Source organism: Camelus bactrianus, chromosome 19 (genome assembly GCF_048773025.1).
Source record: "Camelus bactrianus isolate YW-2024 breed Bactrian camel chromosome 19, ASM4877302v1, whole genome shotgun sequence".
NCBI classification, from domain to species: domain Eukaryota; kingdom Metazoa; phylum Chordata; class Mammalia; order Artiodactyla; family Camelidae; genus Camelus; species Camelus bactrianus.
This window is the reverse complement of record NC_133557.1, coordinates 9,100,518-9,126,518: the sequence shown is the minus strand read 5'-3', so window position 1 is coordinate 9,126,518 and position 26,001 is coordinate 9,100,518. Positions and strand designations below refer to the sequence as shown.

The window sequence follows — 26,001 nt, the reverse complement described above, 5'->3', positions numbered from 1 at the left end:
AGCCTTGGATTCTTAAGCTTTTGTATGATTTTTCTTATGTTGTAGCAGTCGGCTTTAGCTGTTGAAATCTGTGACATACCAGGCAGGAAAATGTTTCCTGTCCCTAAAGGACAGGTCAATATGAGTGATCTTTTTAATAAGTGTAACAATAATGATAACAAATACCTATTGAGCATTTATTATTGCTATGCTCTTCATACGCTTCATCTCACTTATCTCTTACAAGACCCATAGCACAGGTACTTTTATTATCATCATTTCCATTTTACAGGTGAGAAAAGCTGAGGTCCAAGAGATTGAATAACTTCTCCACGGACCCCTTGCTAGTAAGTGGAAGAGACGGGACTCCATCCTAGCAATGTTCACAGACCAGGCAGAGGGTCAGATATTACCACCTTTCACCCTTGTTCTGTAGGGACCGGGTCGCTGAACAGGTGAGCTGGCACCACGCGGGAGACTGCACACCATGACTAGGGTACCCTGCCCCCAAATCCTTGCCGGGATTCCAGTCCACGGCCCAGCCCTTCGCCCCGCCCCATCCCCTACAGCCCCGCCCCTTACCCTGGCCCTTTCCCTGCCCACTAGCCCGCCTCTAGCCCCGCCCCATCCTCGGATGCCCCTCCCTTCGCCCCGCCCCAGCCCTGCTGGCTGCCCCGCCCCGCCGCGCGCTCCTTGACGCCTAGGGAGCTGAACACCTTGGACCCTACTTCGCGGACCCAGCGACTCCTCCTCCAGCCCCTGCTCGGGTGCTTTCGCCTCAGATCCCGCGCAGAAAGTAGGAGGCCTTGCGGGACCCAGGGCAGGAGGCGGGCTGGGTCACGGGGGCCGCGGCCACCCTCATCTCCCCCCCGTGCCCCGCCGGGCTCTTCACTGGCACGAGCCCTGAGGGACCCCGCCTGAGGCGAGGAAACGGGCGCTTGCGGGCGCCCCTCCGCCTCAGTGTCTTCTTTGAGCATCCGGCCTTCAACTCTGAGGAGTCGTGTGTGGAGGGGGCCCTAGGCGTCCGCGCCCTTGGAGCCCGCCGTCTCCTCACAGCCCTGGACCCACCCCTCACCCCAGCACCTTCCATTCCTCGTCCCTCCCCCTGCCCGAGGGAGCGCCCCCTTCGGCTCCCCCGCTCTCTCTTCTCGGGCGTTCGATTTCTGCCCCTTCGCTCGGCGCCCTCACCCGTCCTCACCCGCGACCCTTTCCAAGAATTAAGTCCACTCCCTGGCAACCTGTTCCATGTACTGTCCTTTACTTTGTATGAAGTAAATACAACCTAGAAATAACTCACAGGATGTGGGGGCTTCTTGTGGGGCTCAAGAAAATCAAGGTCTCGGAATATTAAATCGCGGGGTGCTTTTTCTTTTTACTTCTTAAAGTACGTTAATAGTCATACACCAGGGAGCAATTAAAAAAGATCAGTTGGAATTTATTCCAAGATACCAAAGATAGACTGGAAAGGAAGAAAGTGGAGCCAAGGCAGGCACAGGACGTACACGTTAGAATCTCTAGCCGTCCCACTGGGGAATGTGGTTTAGTAGATTGCATAACATTTATTTTGGGCCCAGTGGTTTGATTCTTGGGGTGGAAATGGGCATTGATCAAAGTTCACCTAAATTTTTAATTCTGTGGCTGATTCTGTATTCATTTTGATTCAGTTTTCTCTTTTATCAGAACTTCAAGTAGAAAAGCCAAAAGAAGCTTCTCCAGCGGCAGTTAAAGATTACTTATATGTAAGCAATTATTTGATTCTTCTTTAGAAGTCAGCAAAGCGTTATGACATCTCTGCTTAATAATGGATCCTTATGATGTTATTAAAAATAGTTACAATTTGTAGGAATGTGCATAAAATTTTTATCTTCAAGTGAAGATTTTCTTTTACCATTCTTATTTCAAAAAGTTTTGATTCTTTTTTTCTTCCCTTCTCATTCTTTTCCTGTTGTTTCTTATTTTCTTAATTTTTCCACTTTATGGTCCTTTGGTGTTCCATTATTTTAACGGGACAAATTAATATATTGTTGAATAAACCATAGCATCTTAAAGAGAACAAAGAAATTCAACACCTGGATATAAATCAATGATTCAACACTTCCCAGATTCTTAAGTTTTAGAAAAGTGATGACCTGTGTTTACTTTTCTTAGTTTTGTCTACCATTTCTTGTTCTATTGTTTTTAAAATCTATTTCCTTCTCCTGTTTTTTTTTCTCAGCCTTCCTCTTCTATTTTTTGAATATATTAGGAAAACTCAAATCCTCTGTGAGATATCATATGTAAAATATAAGAAGGGATCAGGATTAGAATACATGTGGTTCACAATCTAATAGAACTCTGTCATTAGTATATAGTTTTGTATTTTAAATAAGTTTCTTTTTACAAGAAAATAGTTTGAATTGAATAATACATTGAATTAAAAGATACTGAGTGTTATTTTATAGAATTACTGAAAAATGTTTTTGCTTGTTGTAAAATAACACTGAAAAGATTTTTATATCAAAATTTGAATATCTTTTGATGTTCTTTCTAGTTCATTAAATACTGCTAAGGAATACAGGCAACATGTTCTACACACATGTGCTTATGAGTAAGCGAGGGCCATTGGCCAAAATCTGGCTTGCAGCTCACTGGGAGAAGAAACTCACAAAGGCCCATGTATTTGAATGTAATCTAGAGATAACCATTGAAAAAATTCTTTCACCTAAGGTATGTTATTGATTTAAATTATAGTATGTATTTGCCGTGACTTATGGAGAAGAAATATATATATAAAATACATTATATCATAAAATATATTTCCAAAGAAGTTTTACTTCTCAAATGGTCTTGTCTCTTTTAATCCCTGTAACATTTATTGTCTGAACATGAATATATATTGGTTTCTGTTGGTAACTGTTTTATATGTTTGTTATAAATGGATTGGATCCTGAAGGATAAAGACCACATTTTATACATATTTTGTGATTGTTATTCTCTAATAAAATCAATATACATAGTAGGTACCAAATGAGTATTTCTTAAAAAAAAAAAAAAAAACAAGGAAATGAATAAGAGAGTAGAAAGAAAGGAAGATTGTGTATAAATCAAAATATATATGAGTACATTTCATAAATAATAAAGTACTATGTTCATTGTAAAACACTCCAAGGCTTTTAGAATTTGCATTAAGATATTGTATTATTTTTATGGGTTAAGTATTTTTCTTCATGAGAGAAGGACAAATTTTAATTGAAAACTTACCGTGTGTTAGGCACTGGGCTAGGCTTTATGTTCATTAGTTTACTTAATCGTCATAATAACCCTATGAGATAAGTTTCTTTTAGCCTCAGTGAAGTGTGGTAAATTAAGAACATGAACTTTGAAGTTGGTCAAATTTAAATTTAATTCCTGCTCCATCAATTAATAGTTTTGTTACTTTGAGCATACTGCTTATCATGTCTAAGTCTTAGTTTTTTCTTCTGTAAATAGAGGTTGTTGTCAAATTAAATAAATTAATGTATGAAAAGCTCTTAGGACAATGCCTGGCACAAAATAAGTATCCAATAAATTGTAGCCTTTATTAACAAATTGAAGTTCGGGAAGGTTAAATGACTCAGCCTCAGCAACTAAGCCAAGGCTTGAACCCAAGTCAGCCTGACTGCAAAGTTTAAACTCTTCCCATAAAACCAATAATAGCATATTTCACTTAAATGCCACATTAGATTATCTTCACTGAATAAAAAAGTTAATCATTTTACAAGGTCAGGTAAAAGGTAAGTGATTCACTTTAAATAAGAATACAAAATGTCTGCTTTTTAAAAAGAAGAGATTCTTATGAGTTGTGTAATTTTCAAAGAACAAGGTTTCTGAATCAAATTTTTAAGATTCTCATATTTTAAAAATTATTGAAAGGTGAAAATTGCACTTCGAACTTCAGGACACCTTCTTCTGGGAGTTGTTAGAATCTATAATCGGAAGGCAAAGTATCTTTTGGCTGATTGCAGTGAAGCGTTGCTTAAAATGAAGATGGCATTTCGCCCAGGTATATGTGCAATGCTGATTTTTCTTATTTGTCTTTGTTCCCTTTTGCATTTTTATTTTGGGTGGGCCCTTTTAATTGGCGGCACTCTGTAATTCCAGGGTGAGTATAATGAATGTAAACTTTCCTTTGACTGAATCTAAGTTTCCATGGTTAAGAACAAATTGAATTATCTTCCTTGCTCTTTTCCTGTGTTGCAAGAAGAGACACTGCTTTCAAAAATTTATAATGTTCCTGCGTAAATATATAAGAAATATACTTAAAGCTACCACACTTGTGTAAGAAATTCTGATATTCGGTTTTAATGGATCACTTAGTTTGCCATATCTGTTTCTGCGTTTATGAGACAAATTAGAAATAGTGTGATTGACAAAACTCAATATCAATAATTGCCATTATTCTCAGAATTTTCGAGACTCTAAGAGCATGCTATTTATGAAATATTATAGAAAATCTCTAGGCATTCCAAAGTGCTAGGGATTTACATGTGTCATAAATAGAATGCCTTCAAGTTTTAATTTAATTTTAATTTTAAAATATTCATCATTTTTCATCTAGTATTATGTTTATCTAGGTACAGGCCTTGCCTCTCACACTAGTCTGCAAGCTCTTTGAAGACAACATCTGTGTCATATTTATTTTCTGTATCTCTTATAGTGCTTGTCTCAGTGCCTCGCACATTATTATTCCCTCAGTTAATATTGTTGAATTAGGATTGACAAGGTTTTTTTTTCTTTATTTAAAATATAGAATCTTTGGGTAGATTTATAATCATATCAAATATGATTCAACAAAATAATTTTTTCCATTATTTCATTTATATATCCCATAAATATTATTGATCCCATACTTTGTATGAAACACTATATTAGGCTCTGGGCTACAAGGACAAATAAGGTCCTTTTTGGTCTGGTGAGGAAATCAGATAATGAAAAAGGGTTTTTTTTAATTATTATAATTGTAGATTGTGCTATGAAGGAATATAAAAAGAGTACTACAACAGAAAATAACAGAGAAGTGTATTTTAGTTAGGCTAGTTGGGAAAAACCTTTCTGAGAGGATAGAATTTAAGCTCAAACTTGAAGAATGAGAAGTATCCAGCCGTGTGAGAAGTCCCTGAGGGAATAGCATTCTGGGCAGAGGGAACTGCAAGAGCAAAGGTCTTGGGATATTAAAGTGCTTGACTCACTCAGAGAGCAAAAAGGCCAGTAGGCTTGGAGTATAGTGAGTGAGGGAAAGAGTGTCGTTAGATAATGTGATAGGTTTTGTAGGGCTGCGGAGGCCCTGATTAGAAATTTGGATTTTATTTAAGTGCACTAGGGAAGTCACTGAATCATTTTAAGTGATCTGATCTAATTGCATATTTAAAATATCACTCTGGCTGTTTTGAAGAGAATGGACTGAAGAGGGGCAGGGGTGGGTACAGGGAAACTAGTTAGGAGACTAAACAGTAGTCCAGTGAGAGAAAGTAGAGATTTGGTTGGGAGTTTATTTTACACACTTATTGAATATGTTTTTTTTTAAATTCTTTTAAGGACTGGTTGATCTTCCAAAAGAGAATTTTGAAGCAGCTTACAATGCTATCACACTGCCAGAAGAGTTTCATGATTTTGACATCCAGAATGTGAGGTAAATTATTTTATTTACTTTCCTTCAATTTGATTTTCCTGATATTTTATTATTTGCATCTTCAGATTTCATGGACGCAATTGGAATGTATTTAACAACATGAAATACACATGCAGTTGAAAAAGATTTAAATTTAGCATGAAATTTCAAAGTATAACACCAAAAATGTATCGTTATGTTTGCTGGATATATTTTGCAATAGTGACAGTATATTCATTCATTCAGTAGTTGCTGGCTGCCTTCCAGGCCAGGCCCTGTTCTAGGCACTGAGGAGATAGCAATGAATAAAACGTAGATCCTGGCTGCATGAGTATTACATTTTAGTTGGGAGATAAACAAATAAACAAGTAAATACACAATATGCTAGGAGATGAGCAGCATTATAAAGAGAAATAGAAAATAAAATAATAAAAAGATCAGGAAAAGCTTTTTTTCTAAGGTTTGAACAGAAATCTGAAGGAGGTGCTTCAGTTATGTGGGGAAGAATGTTCTAGGTACAGCAAATGGAAAGGTCCCAAGGCAGAGCACACTGGGCATGTTCAAGGAACAGCAGGGAAGCAGGTGAGACTGAGTGGAGTAAATGAAGGGCCCAGTGGTAGGAGATGGGGTCAGAGAAGTAGCTGGGGGTGCAAATGATGGAGGGTGTCATAGGCTGTAGTAAGGCCTTTTACTCAGACAGGGTGCACAGGAGGGTTTTGAGTAGGAAAGTGACCAGTTCTGGCTTGACTTCAACATGCCTCCTCTAGCTACTTACTATAAGAGGGAAAGGGAGGAAGCAGAGAGCCTGTGAGAAGATTATTGCAGTAAGAAGTCCAGGTGAGAGATGACAGTGTCTGTGATCAGTTCTCAATCTTCATTTTATCAAGGTGGTAGCAGTCAAATTATGAATATATGCTGAAGGCAGAGCTGACAGAATTTGCTAAAGGATTAAATATGGCTTTAAGAGAGAGAAGTGAAGGTTGACTGATATTTTGGCATGAGAATGGAGTTACCATTTAATGAGATTAGGTTAACTAGACAATGACAGGTTTAAAGAGGGCAGAGTAGAGGAAGTAAACTAGGTTTTGAACATAAATTTTGAGATGACTATTACACATCCAGAGGGAGTCAGTAGGTAGTTGAATATCTGGGTCTGAAATTCAGGAAAGATCTTTGATGGGATATATATAAATTTGAGAGTTGTTAAGTATATAGATAGAACTTCAAACTTGAATCATAAGGATCCCTGAGGGAGTGAGTTTAGATTTTAAAGAGCGGGAGAGAGAGCAAGAGTGAGAGAGAGGAAGAGAGAGAGAGAGATCTGAGGATTGAATGTTAGGTCATTCCTAATAGTTAATAGTCTGGGAAATGAGGAAGAACTAATAAAGGAGATGGAAAAGGAGCAGACAGTGAGGTAGGAGGAAAATCAAGAGACAGTAATATCGCAGAGACCAAGAGGAGAACATGTTCCTTGAGGCAGGAGTGAACATCTATTTCAAATGCTGTTAATTACGTTAAGTAAGATAGAGACTGAGAATTGTCCATTGGATTTGGCAGCCTGGAGAACATTTATACATATATATATACACATATATACATATACATATATACTAGTATTTATAAGTAATACTATTTAGAAAATAAAATTCTTTTATTTTTATAATAAATCCTGTTGTTTAAGGATTTCTGTTTGTTTTGCTTTGCAGTGAACTGCAAAATCATTGTGTTTGTTCATATGTTTTCTTCACCCTTCTATTTCTCTGTAGTGCTATTGATGTTTCAGAACACTTTGCTCAGAACCAAAGCAAACCAGAAGAAATCACACTTAGAGAAGATTATAGCAATGGTCCTCTTTACCAAGCTGGGAGCTTTGGTGAGAATATTTGAGAAATTAAAATTACAGGTCATAATCAATTATATTTGCATTTTTGTATTGAAACAATTCCAATGGGAATGGCTATTTCTATGCCAGTAGAAATGTCTTTAGAATGAATTTTTTGATGTATAAATGTAACCCCCCAATAAGTTTGTCCTTGCCTTTTTCTACTATAGGAGTCAATGCCAAGACTCAAGTCTTGGCTTATATTTCCCTTCTCAGTGTACAACCATTTATTGAATATTTAGTATGTGTCAGGTGCTGTCACAGGTACAGGCAATACAAAGTTTAAAGAAGCATTTCCTACCCTCAAGGGAATGCTTCAGGCTGGGGAGAGATATGCAAATAAACAGTTGCTCTAGTTAATATATATACAAGGTTTTACGCAAGTACTACATATAGAGCCTTCAAAATGTATTCCCCCAAATATGATACCAATTATAAAATAACAGATTTTAAAATAGCTTAGGGGTGAGGAGAAAATACACATTAAATACACATTTATTGGGAAATAGAAACTGTTCAATGTATTTTAGAATTGGAGCTATATGGTACAATTTAACTATACGGTATTTGTTCCTTTTTTATGGCATTTACCACTCTCTGTCTTATATCATGATGCACCTGGAAGATGTGAATATATTTTTAGTTCTTTTGAAAAAGTTAATCTTTTCTGTTAAGCAAATCTTTAGTCCAGTGTGATGAAGGTTGCCTTCTTTTTTTAGCTCTTTCTTTCTAGAATATATGGGCCCATAGAAGAATTTCCAATGAGTGGTACTTCATGATTTTTTTTTCCTGACTAGCACTAACATGGGTTGTTAGAGGGAGGGAAGACAGGATTAACCTCTGACCCCTGGGGTTTCAGACTTCTGAACCCAGAGACTGGAACCCAAGGAAGGGAAAGAATGCATATGTGCTGACAGCCAATCTGAAAGCAGGTCAGTTTGAAGCAGGGAGTTCATTTTATCTGCTACTGTCAGTGTCTTAGGAATTTTCTCTCATAAGTCTCCATTTTGCCAAAATTCTAACACTGATACTAAGGCTGTTGCTGCTGGGTTCAGATCGTGGCTCTGTCATTTATTACGGTGTGACTGTGTGCAAGATATGAAACCTTTCTGTGGATGTTTCCTCATCTCTACAATGAGGATTATAATAATCTCTTCTACTACATAGTATAACGCCCATAATAAGCACTCAGTTTATGTTACTTATCTTTCTTTTACTGCTGTATCTCCAACCCCTAGCATATTGTCTAATACCTAGTCATTCAGTAAATATTTATTGAATGAATGTTGTAAGCCTATTCTTTAATATTTTACCTATCTTTCCATTATTAAAAAGGAAGACATGCTTCTTATTTTTCAAACCCTCATTATGGACAAACAACTCAAGCAATCGTCCTTGAAATAATATGAAATAATACTTGGTCAAGCAGGATATGACCCACCTAAAGTAGAAGAAATCATTCCACTGCCAATAATAACCTTCTGGGAAGTTATTCATGACAAACTCTATCCTGCTATTTTGGCAATTTTTCCTCATTGTATTGAAAAAAGTGTTAGACTAATAATCCAGTCTCCATTTATTAACAGAGTGACTTTAGTTGAATAATCCAAATTCATTTTTTGGAGTAGCTTTACAAGATGATATCTAAATTCTACCTTCTAACCCTATAATTCTGTATTTCTATGACTAACTCAATATTAATGATTGTATTTATTTAGGGGAGGAACCTGAAATTCTCAGAAGACATAGCTTCTTTGATGACAACATATTGCTGAATTCCAGTGGTCCTTTACTTGAACATAGTTCCGGAAGCCTTAATGGAGAAAAATCTCTGTTTTATGACAGTGGAGATGGATTTGGAGATGAAGGGGCTGCGGGAGAAATGATTGGTATGTTATCTGGTCATATGGAAATTTGATATTTATTCAATCAAATTACTATAATATACTAGTAGTTTTATTCAATCAAACTAAAATTTCAAATATGCTTCTGTGTTATATAGATCAACACATTTTTTACACGAGTTTTCAAAGTCTGTAGGATATTTAAACATTTAGGCGAGGTCTAAGTAAATCGCCATCTGTTTAAACATATTTTCCATGTAGGCTGTGAAATATTTCTTGTTTTTATTTTCACAAATTCCTAGTTTTTAGAGGTGAAGGAGTGAGGTTAGTATATTCCTCACAAAATATACTAGATCATAGATTAGAAAACATAGTTTTCTTTAACAGAAATTGTTGGACAGCTATTCTAAAGGATCTGTCCAGCATTTTATATTATTATTATATATTTATATTATGTTATTATTATAAAATCATCATAGAAATAAGGTAGACAAAAACTGGGAAATCCAAATGTACATAATTTTAAAGATAATTTTAAAGATATATCAAATCTTTTCTTAATTCTCTGGTTTACAGTAAAAGGCTGTGCATGGCAAACTTTTTGAAATTTGGAAACTATGAAAAACTCTACCTTCAATCTCTACCAAAGGAGTTGGAAAACTTTTACTTCTTTTTTTTTTAACTTTTTTTTTGGTTTTATTTTATTTTATTTTATTTTTGTTGGTGGGGATTTGGTTTATTTATTTATTTTAATGGAGGTACGGGGAGGGGTTGAACCCAGGATCTTGTGCATACTAAGCACATGTTCTATGACTAAGTTATACCCTCCCCTTTGCTTTTTGATTTGAAATCTAAACGTGGCTTGTAACAAGGCTACTATCTTAGTTTAGGGAGTATTTCCTGAAATTAAACATTTAAAAATAGATTTTTAATAAAGGAAGGGAAGTTAAATATATAAAATTCTATGTTATAGTGCATAAATGTGGTAGTCTATATAACCAATTAAATCTAATTAAGTAGGGTTCACTCATTTTTATATCCCTTCACAATTCTTTGTATACAATAATGTCAAGTGTTTAGTGAACAAATGACAGATTCAGCTCTGTATAAAAAGTGTTTATTGTGTTTTTCAAGATAATCTATTGCAAGATGATCAGAATAGCCTGTTAGAAGACCTGCATTTAAACAAAGAAATTTCCCTGCCTCCTGAGCCTCCCAGTACTATTGTGGGTATGTTGGAATTTTCCTTTATATAGAAAGTGAACAGATACTAATATTCAAATTAAGCCTTAAAACTCCTGAGTTTAAGTAGTATAGTATAGTATAGTGAAAGACAATATTGTTGTCCTTCAAACTCTTATCTAACTCTAGATATTATAGAATAGAAAGCTAGGTTCTGAGAAAGCTACAGTGATGGGTATTTAACCAGGATTTGGTTTATTTATTATGAGAGCACATTTAAATACTCTACCAAAATACCCTGCTTTTGAGTCATTAAAATAATATATGTTACATGGTAAAAGCATCATTAATGTTTGACATTAACATTGTTATTAATTATTAATATTAATACCACATTAATTTTAACATGACTTGACAATCTATGTACAATTTGTGAGAAATTACCAATATGGGGATATTTTCTACTTGAAATTCATGTGAAAGTACCTCAGATATTTGAAATCTTTCAGTCTGATTTTTCTTAAGAATTAAAAGTATGATTAGCCTCATTTTGATTTTTTACTCTTTTTGATGTTATATTTGCTTTCTAATACAATGGTAGAAATTTAATGGATAAAAAAGATAGGCAATCAAAATTAGGTATGGTTCTGTATGGGTCAACTAATCATTAACAGAATACAAATTTTTAGCAGACATATGGTCAAATTTATGTCAGTCATTTATTGTGGTTGTTACCACTGTTTTCACTTCTGCTGTGACTGTAGTCCAACCTTAGATGTCACAGGTGCAAAAGAGGGTGATAATACTTGACTCACCTGGACTCTGTGGGTCCCAGACCATATAATCCCTGAGCTTCTTCAACTCTATTTAACATGTGATTCTAAGAATTCAGATGTGGCTCCAGTTAGCAATATCAGTCTACAATTAGTTTATCTTTCACTTTAATTCTCATATACTCCTCTAACTTGCAACATAACCATTTTTTTATAAATCCTTTTATGGCAATGTTGATTAGTACAACCAGAAAATCCAGAGTGTATATGTCCACCTGAAAGTGAAAAAATGAATGAAATCGCATTATCAAATGAAGAGGAAGGATTTACCCTTGATCCAATTGATATTTCAGGTCAGAATCATTCATGTTTTTATTTTTAGTTTTGATGTACTATATTATCTTATTTACTCCTAGATATTTGAATAATTCTTGAAATATTATAGGAGGTAGTCAATCTAGTAATAACATTTATAATACAATTAAGGAAAGAATGTGAAAGAAATTTGAGATAATCCTTTCATTATAGTCAGTCCTGGTCAAACCATCTATCCAGGTTGGGAAACTGGAAAATTAAAGTTGAGTTCACTTCCAGTAGTTATCGAGCCATTCATTATTCTGTATTGGGCACAGAAATGAAGAAGATATAGCTCCTGCTTTTAAGAAGCTTACAATCAGATCAGGAAGATAAACATGCAGATGAGTATAAGATATGACAGAATAAAAGGATTACAAGAGACGCACTGAATGTGAATCTAATATATAGCTAGACCTTATAAGAACCTCCCAGTTTTAAGTAGTATAATTGATATGAATTTCAGTTTATAAACTCAAGCAATGGAAAGAATAAAGCACTCAAATTTTTTTTCTTTACCAAGTTCAACTCTGAGCTTCTATCCCACTTGGTTGGCAGGATATGCAGTCTGCATAGCTCCCCTGTCTGCCCTGAGCCGTGTTGTATCAAAGTTTGGGGGATGGGTGTGGCAGGTGGAAGGGAACCTCTAGTCATTAGCCACATCAGTTTGTGGTACCCCTCGTCCCAGCCTACATAGCCTCTGGGGTCATCACACAACCAGTCCCTCTGGGATCTTGTCATGTTCCCAGGATTTTACTGAGGCACATCAGCAAGGAGGTTCTTGTTCCTTCTGGTTCCATCGGATCTCAGATCTTCACCTGTTCCAGGAAATCTAACCCTCTCATCCGTTTTGCATCTTTACCAAGGAAAAGCTTGACTTCTGCTTTCTCCCTGGCAAAATTACTTAAAGGAGCGAGATCCCATGGGCCTTACCTACTTGGATTTTGTGTATGCATTTTCAGTGGGGCAAGGAAAATACCCTGGACAAATACAAATTAATATTTCAAAAAGTTATCCTATTAGGTAGCTATTTTAAAGAACCTCAAAATTGAGGGACTTCCCTCTCAATATACTCTCCACTCCACATTTCTCAGTTGTCCACTTAGTAGGTCAACAGGGTCCCCTCCTAAGCACCTTTGAGCAACACTTTACAAAATGTGTCAAGTCTTGGCAGCTCAGACACGCTAGCTGTGCAAAAACCTTATAAAGCATAATTTTCAGTAGAGAAAAGGGGATTTTCTTCCCAAGGCAACTCTGTAAGTTGTATTGTGGTAGACATTTCTTAGATATGCAGTGCCTAGAATGCCGTTTTACAGAGCTATACAACCAATCACACTTGTACTTATTTCTTATGTTTAGATATTGCTGGAAAAATGAAAGGTAAAAAGAGGAAATTGCTCATAGATCCAGTCAAGGAGATCAGTAGCAAAATTATGCATAAACAGCTTACTTCCTTTACGGACACACTCATGGTTTTGGAACTTGCACCTCCTACCCGAAGACTGATGATGTGGAAGAAGAGGGGAGGAGTGGATACACTTCTGTCAACTGCTGCCCAGGATTTGACTCATGCTGAACTGAAAATGGTAATCGTTTCCATCCTTTTACATGGGTGAGATGTTTGGCTGTAAATAAATAAATGTATATTTATATTCATATGTACAACAGAATTTAAACTTGTGAAAAATACCTCCTTACTTTGGAATTAATTTGCTGGATGTGTGTGCATCGATTATAGTTTTTACTTTTTAGCATATGTGCTTGCATTTTGTTGAATTGCTTTACTTACACAAAAATGAGAAACAAAAATGTATATTTTTACAGTTGTTTACAAAATGCTTTCTGTCCTCTGGCTTTAAACTTGGAAGAAAATTGATGCAGAAGGAATCAGTAAGGGAAGAAATGGGAAGCGAAAACATAGTAGGTAAGACATCCTAATTCTGAAGGTGTTGAGGGGAATGTTGTAGACACAAAAATTTCATTTTACATTTCAAAATGAAGTTGGGATCCAATTCCATATTCCCAAGTATAAATGCTCTTAGAAGAGTACTTGAACTTAAAAGAAACTGTTACATCATCATTGTATTTTTCTGCTGTATGGATTAACTTTTATCCAACTAGCTACCTTAAAAAGATGAAGTATATACACTATGTGGACTATTATTAATCTCACTCTTTCCCACCTCCCCCACTCCCAAAGGCAGTGCTCACAAACCTTCAACAAAGAAAAATTTTATATCTAGTAGAATAATGTTTCACTTTAAGACAACTAACATGAAAAATTTAGTAATAAGAATAGCATTTGAACAATACAGTTAGGGGGAGGGTATAGCTCAAGCGGTAAAGCGCATGCTTAGCATGCATGAGGTCCTGGGTTCAATCCCCAGTGCCTCCTCTAAAAATAAATAAACCTAATTACCCCCCCAAAATAAAATAATTAAATAATACAATAATTAATAAATAAATAAATAATAAATAAACAATACAGTTAACCTGAGATATTTCCATCACCCAGAGGATACGTGGAATATTAGTAATATTAATCATTAACCATTATTGTAACCATTATAAAGGAATAATAAAACCAACTTATATGGTAAGTGAACCTCTGCTTCTTGAAGGCATTAAAATCTGCTAAACCAATATATCAAGCTGGGCTTGAACTATCCATGTTGTCTTGTGAGTGAATGTGTAGGAATGAGTGTGGAGGAGGTAACTGGGAGAGGATGGGGAGTGGAGTGATAAAGAGGCAGATGAGGGGAAAGGGAAGATAAATATGTGAGACTTCGGGTGCTAGAAGAAAGTATATGTACCCTTTGCCTAAATTCTTGAATTCTAAGTTGTCTGTCAGAAGTTTTCTTACGTAACAATTATACCCCAATTTTAAGTTTGGAAGATATTTTGGTGAAATCTTTTTTATTTCTTTAATAATTCAGAGACCTCCGTGATGGAAGAACTAAATTCCCTGCAAGAGTTAAATCAATCCAAAACTTGGAAGGAAGTGACTGATGGATCTAAGGGTAGCTCTCATGAGGATACCAATAAAAATATTAACTCTGATGTAAGTTAATCAAAGAGAATCATAAAAATATTATTATCTTTCTGACACAGATATGATAAAGGAACATTGAGACTCTGGTATAGCTTCTTACACTTATAGTTTATATTTCATCTTATGTTTTTCTATAATTTCTTTAGTATTACCAGTAGCACAGGGTAAAACATAATTTCCATCTGCAGAACAGTATTTTCTAGAAATTTAGGATAGTAAATCACAAGATACTGATTTAGTATTTTGCATGGTACATTGAATAAATGATTATACACAAATCTGGTTATATGCTGAGGCCTCACATTCAATTTGTCATGGAATCCTTTAGGACTCTAGACAATACACATATGTTTTGTTTCTGATCAAAAATACACTTTTCCCACCTCTAAGAATAGTATGTTTTAGACCCACCAATTACTTTAGCCCTGAATCAGAAAGGCTATCTAAAGATCCAGCTGGGGGAAAGAAAATACCCTGAAGACATAATTTTTATTTGTAAAACATAGTTATTAAAAAACATAGGTGAAAACAGTGTGCTTTAAAACATTTTCCCAATGTCATTTTATTGACTGTACAAGTGTAAATATTACACTATACCAGATAAAAATAAACCAGTGCTTTTCTGGTTTGTTCAGTCATCACTGTATTTTGATAACCACTCAGGGAATTCAGTCAATCCACATTGAAACTGAATGCCTTGGAAGGAAAGACAGTTTCATGATGCATTAAAACAGAATGTGTTTTACTAAATATTTGATAATATACTAGATATTGAGATACTCGGTTGCCAGTATGACTGTCTTCCTTATTTGGGATTGGGCATTTCTTAGAGTGCACCTACTGAAAATTATGATTAGGCAAGCTTGTTCAGTTTGTGATTTTTAACATTAACAAAATGAGTTTTCCCCAAGTGCTTGAAGTGAAGGAAAGAGATTGATGTACTAGTTTTTTTGAACCTTTTACTCCTTTACCCTATGCTTATGCTTTAACCTTCAATTCCATTCCTATTCTGCTTCCAAAAAGATGTGAAATATAGTCAGGAATAGGAGCACAGTCAGTTTGAAGGGGCAGAAAAATATTGATTCTGATTATTCATTTTCAAATCCTTCAACAATTCAGAGTTTTTACGTAAGGTAACTGCACAATTGAGAGTATCTAAAATGTAGGCTATTCATAGAAATTAAAAGGGAAAACACATGATAGGGCACCACAAACGTGTATATCAAAGAATAAAATGCAGCTCCTTATATTCATGAAAATTTTAAAAAGCTAAAGGGAAAAAATCAAGAAAGCTATGTTGTTGGAAGCTTCTAACTTAATCATCATCACAGATGACAGCTGGGGAATGAAACTTGGAGACAGAGTGAAGATGAAAAAGGGGCCAATAGCTTCCACAGCAATAAAAAGGGGGAGATGTTGGGGCATGGAGAATTTCTGGCTTTCTCTTTTTCCTTCTTTCTTTATGTCTTCACTCCCCTTTCCGAGGACATAGTTTTTCTTCTCTCTTGCCAGTGGCAGCTCTAGCTGTGGTGGCAAGAATCCTGCCTTAGACCTCAGCAGGAACATTAATATCCCTTCCCCCATTCTTATTCCCTCTGCTTGCAGTCCTTCCTTGGCCACCTGGTTCTGGCCTGAGAATAGAGGTAGGGGACTGGGGCAAAGACAACATGCTTCAAAGGAAAGTGGTCTCAGCCGCACAGCAGTCTTTTGACAAGAGGTCAGCAGGGGTAAGGGAAAATAGGAAGGGAAAAGATAGGCAGCCAGGAGGGCAAGGACATGCAAGTTCTTCATTTGTCGGGGGCAGAAGGAAAACAGGAATATTTAAGTCAGGGGCTACCTATCTGGGATGTTTCAGAAATAATATTTTGAGAATGCAGGCAGTATTTTAAATTAGGTTTAGAAATGAGCATTCATGTGACTAAGCACTTAACAACATGGGATTGTCCCTGTGATGACGATTACTACTGGGATGACTTACCTATATTTCCCTAATTTGCTTTAGCAGGATATTGTTGAAACGGTGTCATCAGCTGCCGGGGAATTGTCCTTAATGAATACCATCTTGACACAAGAAATTGAAAATTGTCCAGTTGAATTGGTAAATATCTGTGTAGTTTTGAGAATGTTCTTAAAAACTTGGTTCCTGAATAGTTAACACCTTATTTACCTAAAATTTGCTTTTATAGAGCTGTCATGTTACTTTCTAAAATTACAATTTAAATTGGTGATCTTAACAAAGATGTGTACGAGTAGCTTGATAAAACACATTCAAAATTGCTTTGATCTTTTTTCTTTCTTTAATATATTTTGAAACTTCAAATAATGTAAAGAAAGGTATGAGATTGTTATGCTTATCAAAGGTAGTCACAGGTTAAAAATGTTTTAAGAATCATTGTTTTAAGTTATTCTTATAACATCTCTAAAGAAATAGAGCTACATCAGGGGTATCCAAGGGCATTTGAAATTTCATTTTATTTAAAGAAAAATGAATAGGCATTACTTCCCAAAACATTACATAGCTCAAGGCCTATGTCTTTGCAAAACTTCTAGAGATCAGAAAAAGAGAATGGTGTGCTCAGAGGGCCACAAGTCAGCAGTAGAGCCAGAGCCAACATCTGACTCACCTGTCTCATTGCTCTAGTCCTTGCCCCACAGCACTGAAGGTATTTTGAAGATTGGAACGAGTTTTAACAAAAGTTTCTTAGTAAATAATATCAGAACACCTGTTGATGCCTAATGTTTGATTTTAAATAAATTACCTTTATAATAAGTTCCCAAACTATTAATTTTTTTAATGTGTGGAAATCAGACTGAATTCTCTGGATAATCTAGGGCAGAATAAATACCTGAACTTTGTACCTGAAACATCCAAACAGCTGAGCCAGAAGAGGGTTGAGTCACTTTTGCCTTTCTCTTTGCTTCTAGACACAGGTTATTTTCATACATGGTCAAGCAAACCACAACACAGCACAAGTTCAGCTGTTTTAATAATCCGCTGGGCTTTCCACACAATGGACTCAGCTGTAGGGTGTCCAGATAGATCAAGCGGACAGGCTTCAGCAAAGTGCACAGACTATTTTTTCTGAGCCTTTTCCTGGTTAGTTTAGTTGTGCAATGTAGGTGAAGCTGCAGTCTCCTGGCTCTTTAACAAAGAGTTGGGCCATTTTTTACATTTGAAAAATAGCATTTGTGTATTTAACAATAAAATAAACATAGTAATTGGGTGAATTCATTTATCTCAGGACAGACCAAAAAGGAATAAACATAAATCGTAGCTGGAGGAATTTAGAAAACTCTTCAGAGCAAAGTGACCATATTTTCATATCAGCCTCTTTGGAATGTAAGGAAGGATGCTGCCCAGGCAGAGCCAGGAAGCCGGTATAGCTGGTAGGAATGGAGACTTGGCAGTCTCCTTCGCCTCAAATGATTTAAAATGTCATACAGGATATCCTGGAGCTTTCTGAAATCATTTTGGAGTCCATGAAATTGAAAACACTTTTAGAAAGTGTCTGGACTCCAGAGGTATGCACAAAGGCTTGACAAACAGTGGAGCCGTGATAAGGGTGACACAGAAGCTATTGGATTGCATGGTCGGAGACAGGGTAGGAAAAATGATAAAATAGGTCAGATCTGCGCCACTTACTTCCCCCAACCCTTGTTGGCTTGCTCTTTTATCATACTCATCAGCACCTTTCCTGTGCCCAGTTCTGTTCTCAGCTCATAAGGTGTTAGTTGGTAAGGACTTAGAGTGAGTTCCTGTGAAGGGATTTCAACTTCACAATTTTTAAATATTAAGGTGTTTCTGAAGGTGGCTAAATGTCAAAGACTGAAAAGAATGAATCTATTCAGATAACATGATGGTCACTGGGTTGATCTTTTTTGGATAAGGCACTCTTGAAATTCAAAAAGTCTCTAACCTAATTGTACACAACCTACTAAACATCAGTTATTGTTAGAACTTCTAGATCACCAGATAAATTCAGATAAAAGCCTTTACAGGGCAGTTCTTCTATAGTTTTATGTTTACTCCTGTCAACTGAGTTGAGACTGACCAGAGCTGGGACAGTCCTAGCCAACAGTGGTCATCTTTACTTTTAAAAGTAAGAATGCCTGGGTTGCGTCACTAATAAAGATGGTGAAATCTCCTACACTGGAGCCCCTTGTCAGAAGATAGCCTGGGAGCATAGATATAATCCTGCAAAGGTTGAGCTATATTTGTATGTTAGTGTTTTCTCTCTATTATTAGACTGTTAGCTCCTTATTTGGCAGGACCCAGTGTTACAGTTGTGTTTCTTGTGGCAGCTAATGTATGTTTCACAAGTAGTAAACATTCAGTAAAAGTTGCTTAAATGAAATATTTTATTCAAATATTTTATTCAAACAGGAGTCATTGGGGAATGAACGAAATATTGAGGAAGAGAGATGGAATCGAAGAATACTTCAGGTGTTAAACAGTTTGCGAGTAAGATGGTAGGGTTTTTCAACCCTACTTTTTAAATAAATAAAATGTTGACTTCAATCTTCTAGATACTAATAAAAATGAAACCATTTTCATTGTATTTGTGTTGAGGCCAAATTACACTAGAGTAAAATGATTTTGAGTGGTATAATCAGGGCTAAATATGAGAGTGTTTTTGGTGCACTTCTTATCCATATTCATACCCCTAGAAATCTAGTCTGTGTCCCATTCTTGCATTTAACAGGCTGTCAACTAATCCTCAATATGGAACTAAATTTATAACAGTTTAAGAATGAAATAGATCATTTAACAACTTAACTTATATTTTTATCAAAATGATACATGTATATAATTTTGAAAGTTCAGTGGTACTATGCTGTAAGACTGAAAAGGAAACACAGACGTCCTTTGTCGTACCCCTCCTTATCCCTAATCCTGTGCACCAGAGGAAACTATTTTAAACCGTTTCTTTCAGTGTTTATATCTATATTTCTAATTATGTGTTCTTACTGCTCTTTCCTAATATTTCAGCTTTCCATTTTATCTGTTGACTCCTTTCAACAGAAAATGAAAATTTACCTTAGTTTTAGCTCCACCACCCAAGTCTATTTTCAGCACAGTGTTCAGTGTTTACAGTGTTATAATTGTAATAGTTATGGTGCAGGTTTGGTTGTGACAGAGAGCCAAAATACCAATGGCTTACAAAGACGGAAGTTTATTTCTCTCTCAGTGTTCTCCTGTATGGCAGCTATGCTCGCAAAGTTGTCAGAGGCCCAGTTTCCCTTTATCTCGTTTTCTTTATTCTTAAGATCCATAACGGCTAACTACCCACCATGTGGGCATTCCAATCAGCAGCAAGGTTTCCTTTAAGGGTACAACCCAGCAACAGTGTGTATTACTTTTCACCTCTCATTGACCAGTGCTTAGTTGCCTTGCCACATCTAGCTGGGAAATGTAGTCCTTACCTGGCAACCATGGGCCCAGCTAATAATTCTATTACTGTGGAAGAAGAAGAGAATGGATATTAAGGGACAACTGGTAGTTGCTGCCACAAAGACTATACAAAAATTAGTTTACATTGAAGCTTCATAATGTAATTACATTTCTTTTCTTGTCAACTTTATGGGTTTTAGGGGGAGGGGGAGAGTTATCGTTACCTCATTTTTCTCATTTGCTTAATGTCTATATCACACCCATCCTTAATTCTTTTTCTAAACTCTTTGACAGTATAATAAAACCCCTTTTAGTATGGTCAGACAGATCAATTGATTCATCAGTTCCTTTTTTTTTTTTTTTTTCTTGAAGGTATCCTTCCCAGAGCTCATCCTTCTCCTGTTGTAATCATGACTGGTTGCTTTCTAGATCTGTTCCATAGTTTGTCTTGGGACATTCCTTTACCATAACATGGGAATTCCTTTGTCTCTTTCCTCTATTTCTTCTATGGTAGTTTCTCTGTTTCTTTATCTTTAATTTTTTTGGTGGTTGGCATCCTCTCATAATTTCCTGAGGTAAAGAGTACATAGGAGATGGTGGGAGGGTATAGCTCAGTGGTAGAGTGCACGCTTAGCATGCACGAGGTCCTGGGTTCAATACCCATATACCTCCATTAAAATAAATAAGTAAAAAAATAAAACCTAATTACCTCCCTCTTAAAATAAACAAACAAAAAAACCCCAAAAAACAAAAAATAAATAAATTAAAATAAAATATTTTTTTAAAAGAGTGCATAAAAGATAGAGACCTTACATACAAGTCTGAAAATGTCCTTATTTTACCTTTAACTTGATTGGATATATCTGAACATAGTTTGAAAATAATACCTCTCAAATGTTAAAGGCTTTGTAACATTTCTAGGCTTCTGTGTTGTCATTGAAAAGTCAGATGCTGCTTGGTTTGTGGTCCTTCGTAGATGACCTTCATTTTCTCTCTGGAAGCTTTTAGATCTTTTCTTTATCCCTAGTGGCCTGGAATTTCATGATAATGTGCTGTGTTATGGGTCTTTTTCATTTATGTATACATAAGTGTTATGTATACATAAATGTTATGTATATATCTGTGAAACCATCACCACAATCAAGATAGTGAACAAAGCTATAATCCCTCTATAGGGGCAAGAAGACAGATGTAAAGCTTTGGGTTGCAATTGGAGGGAAAACCAATTTAGGACTGAACCTTTTCAAGAGGCCTTTGGTTGCTGACAGAATCTCCCCTTAACTTCAAACTTTAGACAAACTAAGAAGTCTTTGTGTCAGTGTACATAAACCACTGAATTGTACAAAAATCCCTGTTAGTTGGGAGAAACAGTAGTAACAGGATAGATTAAAGAATTGGCACATGCCAATTCAGATTGTGGGGACTGGCCAGTCGGAAGTGAGTGGAGCTGGCTAGAGGCTGAAAATCCAGTTGGATGTTGCAGTTCAAATCCAGGATCTATAGATCAGAACAGCAGAATGAAAACTCACTCTAGAGACAGAATGTTTAGTGCATTCCTCAAAAATCCTTGTTCTCCAAATAAATTCCTAAAATGCTTTCCTCAAACAGGGTCAAGATTCTGTAGCTCAAATTGGCTTGCTTTTTGCTCTGCTGGCATTTAGGTTCCAGCTTTCTTTACCCTAAGTCAGTTAGTCTTCCACTTTATCTCCTTCCTTTACCTTCAATTTAGAGGAGCTTCTGGAGGAATCAGAATAAGGATGTGTTCAGTCTTGCATATTTGAGCTCTCAGGGTGTTTTTCGAAAGGAAATTGAGAATGCTGTCCCTGCTCTTTCCCTGGAGAAAAAGCCACCAATCCACATCTTGTCTCCTCAAGAGAGGGAATAAATGATGGCTTGGCATGTCATCTCTGAAATGTTGTTGACACTGAGCCACTCATTTGGTTGAGATAAAGTATGATAAAGTATTTTAACTTTTTAATTTGTTAAATGTTATGGACTGGCAGATGCTTCACAGCTATCAAATTTGTACAATATTCACAGGGATACTGGCCAGTATTCACCACAGTATTTCTAACTCAAAAATAATACTTCTAGTCTAGGAATCTGATTCCAAGTATATAGTCTAATTAAATACTCTATTGTGCTTCAGTTTTTTCTACTAGGTTCACGGGTGCCCTATAGTGAATCCAACATCTTTTTAATCTGTGCAGAGAAACTAGGAGAGGTTTATTCATTCATACTCCCCTGCCACTACATTTACCACCAGAGTTCTTTATATTCACCTCCACTTCGAAGTACCTTTAAAGAAAAGAAACCTGATAGGCTGATAATTTTCATTGTTTTTGAAGACTCACAAAGTCTTGTGGATAATTTTTTTAAATTAATTGTATTTTCCATAGGAGCCATTTATGTTAACATCAATTTTGTAAAAGACCTAACATTTGTATAACACATTAGAAATTTGTACTACACTTTAGAGTTCTTTTGCATGTATTTTCTCAATGAACCAAGCTATGCTCAATGACCTATGATGTTTTTTAAGTTTCCTAATGAGTCATTTGCATTTCTTCATCTAAGGATTTCACAGTCACTTATCAAAAATATCAATATTTTGTTGTTCATTATGCATCCGCAGCCTGCTGTGCTTCTAATGACCTTGTTTCCCTTTCCTTTCCTCTTTTGTCATTGTTTTCCCAGGAATCCAACAAGATGGGAATGCAGTACTTTAGTCTGATGAATCTGTGCAGAAATAGTGACCGAAAACAAGCTGCTGCCAAATTTTATAGCTTTCTTGTCCTAAAAAAACAGCAGGCTATTGAGCTGAGCCAGAGTGCTCCCTATGCAGATATTATAGCTACAGTGGGACCAATGTTCCATACAATGTGAAGGAAATACGGAACATGCAGATTTGTGTCATTATTGGAATTTCTGTATAGTTTGCTCAATTTATTGCAGAAGCCATCTGGAAGCAGCTGAAGATCTGGTCCATTTCATAGATAGGCTGACCTCCTATTTCTTCATTGTAAGTTCAGAATAATCATAGCCAGAATTGGAAACCTATATGCTCACAGAAATACTTAATTATAGCTAAGTAATATTTTTAACTTAGCTGACTTGAATGTATATCATTAACCATTTCCCTGACTTGAATGTTGCATTTAGGGCACATTTTTAGAATACTATATGCCTTCAAGAATCATTCAAGGAATTTTAAAAATTAGATTATTTACTTAAATTTTATGGATATTTATAATTAATACTTCTTATTCCCCATAGACTATAATTATTTGATTCTAATGCATATCTTTCTTGATTTGACCTAATGCCATGATTTTTAATCTAATATCTTAATTGAAGAGTTATAAAATTCATCTTTGTATTAAATTATCTGAATGGCTTTTATTTATAAGTCTATTTATAAGTCATTCAACCTATTTATTTACTATTTAATGATTATTATGGCCACCATTCATATGTCTGCAAAACTAAATCTGCTTCTTTCATTAAAAAATTAGCAGACACTTATTCAGCATGTTGTCTGCAGCTACAATTCAAGTAAAGGTCACTAAAATAAATGCCTTTACTTGGTGTTTACTGAGCATTTTTGACATTAAAACCATTGTTTTTCTTTTTTCTTATTTGAAATTTGAGTTAAGAAATTTTCATATAATGCTCTGTGAGCTCCATAACGTACTATAAAACGAAGCCCATGGTACTCTCTAAAATACTGTTGTATCTGGAATTGTGCTACAGACTTAATTCTAAATGGCCTCTTTAAATGTATTAACTACAAGTTTTTTATGTCAAATTTGCCTTTTAAAATTTTTCCTTTAATTTTTAATTAAAATTAAAAAACACACAGAAAATTTGACTTTTTCATTTTGGTGCACAGTTCTATGAATTTTAGCACATGGATAGGTTCCTGTAACCACCACCAGAACCAGGATTCCAATAAAGTTACCCCAAAATGACTCTTTTGTGCTGTCCCTTTGTAGTCACACCTTTACCCCATTCTAACTCCTGGCCACCACGCTTCTATATGACTATAGTTTTGTCTTCTTAAGAATGTTATACGAATGGAATTATGTAGTAATGTAACCTTCGTGAGACTTGCTTCTTTCACTCAGCGTGTCTTTGAGATTAGGACAAGTTGTAGCATGTGTCAGTAGTTTAGTCCTATGTATTGCTAAGTAGTATTCTGTTGTCTGGATATACTACAGTTTTTATCCATTTATCCCTTGAAGGACATTTAAGTTGTTTCCAGCTTCTGACAATTATAAATAGACCTGCTACATACACCTGTGTACAGTTTCTGTGTGAATATGTTTTTATTTCTCTAGGGTAAATATCTAGGCCTGAGTCATACAGTAAGTGCATGTTTAACTTTATAAGAAATTAGCAAGTTATTTTCCATGTGTACCTTTTTGCACTCCCATTAGCAATGTGTGAGAGTTCCAGTTGACTTTTAATTTTTATTTTGAGATAACTGTAGGTTCACATGAATTTGTAAAAAATAATACAGAAAGACCCTGTATATCCTTCACCCAGTTCCTCCCAATGGTAACATCTTGCATAATTATAGCACAATATCACAGGAAAGTGGCATTGATACTGTCCACTCACCTTATTCATATTTCACTAGTTTTACATGCATTCATTTGTTTGTGTGCATTTAGTTCTGTGCAACTTTATCACCTAGGTAGCTTCACGTGACCACCATCACAGTCAAGAAACAGAACAGTTTCATCACTTGTGCTACCTTTTTGTAGCCACAGCCGCCTCTCTCCCTGCCCTGATCCCTAGCCCCTGACAACCATGAATCTGTTCTCTATCTCTATAATTTTGTCATTAATACAATTGACTTTTGTGGGTTAACTCTGTATCCTCTGACCTTGCTAAACTCTCATAATTCTAGGAGTTTGTTTTTGTAGATTCCTTGGGATATTTTATACAATCATGTCTGCAAATAGGGACGATTTCATTTCTTCCATTGCAATCTGTTTCCAATGCAAGAAGGAAAGCATTCACTCTTCCACCATTATGATGTTAAGTATGGCTGGTTTTGTGGGGGAGGGTGGGCATGTGGAGGTATTTTTAATCAGGTTGAGGATATTCCCTTTTATTCCTAGTTTGCTGAGAGGTTGTTTTCTGTTTGTTTGTTTGTTTTATCATGAGTGGATGTTGAATTTTGTTAAATGCTTTTTCTGAATTGATTAGTGAGGTTTTTCTTTAGACTATTCTTTAAATATGGTGGATTATACCAGCTGATTTTTGAATTTTTAACCAGCTTTGCATTTCTTAGATAAACTCTACTTGGCCATGGTATATTATTTCTTTTATGTATTGCTGGATTCAATTTGCTAATATGGTTTTTAACAGCTTTATTGAGCCGTAATTCACGTATCATGTAATTTTTAAAGTGTTAAACTCTTTTTTTTAATTGTCCAGTTCATGGTTTTTAGTATATTCACAGTATTATGCAACCATCACCATTATCTAATTTTAGAACATTTTCATTATCAAAAGAAACCCCATACTCATAAACAATGACTCCCACTACCTCCTTCCCTGCATCTCCTGGCATCAACTAATCAACTTTTCTGTATCTAATAGGGTATATGGTCTTTTGTTACTGTTTTTTTTTTTTTTCACTTAGCATAATGTTTTCAAGTTTTTTAGTTTTCAGTAGTAACTGAAATTATTATTTTTCTATTATTATCATTATTATAATTTGGTTTAACCTCTTTGGGGGTTCACTCACCAGAAAGCTGGAACTTGGAGCTTTATTTACCCTTCTTTGTTTTGCTGCCTTCTTCCCACAATTGCATCTGCAGCTGGAGCTAAATGGTGGAAGGACAGAGCCCAAAGACAAAAACAACAACAAACAAACAAACAAACAAAAACAGCAGAGGCTCAC

The 26,001-nt window shown here is 35.7% G+C and overlaps 1 protein-coding gene across 2 annotated transcripts; it reads left to right on the top strand.

Annotated features, from left to right (window-relative positions):
• Positions 1–638: 638 nt before the first annotated feature.
• RAD21L1 (RAD21 cohesin complex component like 1) lies at positions 639–24,466 on the top strand. Of its 2 annotated transcripts, none has more exons than XM_074346899.1 (15): positions 639–775; positions 1,660–1,718; positions 2,510–2,685; positions 3,871–4,000; positions 5,533–5,626; positions 7,372–7,478; positions 9,206–9,376; positions 10,466–10,561; positions 11,529–11,639; positions 13,000–13,226; positions 13,465–13,564; positions 14,577–14,701; positions 16,698–16,790; positions 19,077–19,154; positions 22,782–24,466. In XM_074346899.1, exons 3-15 carry the CDS (start codon positions 2,542–2,544, stop codon positions 22,968–22,970), a joined length of 1,665 nt encoding a protein of 554 aa, XP_074203000.1. In that variant the 5' UTR covers positions 639–775; positions 1,660–1,718; positions 2,510–2,541; the 3' UTR covers positions 22,971–24,466. The 2 variants fall into 2 exon arrangements, with proteins under 2 accessions (XP_074203000.1, XP_074202998.1); XM_074346897.1 differs by having other exon boundaries at positions 16,695–16,790.
• Positions 24,467–26,001: the final 1,535 nt, after the last annotated feature.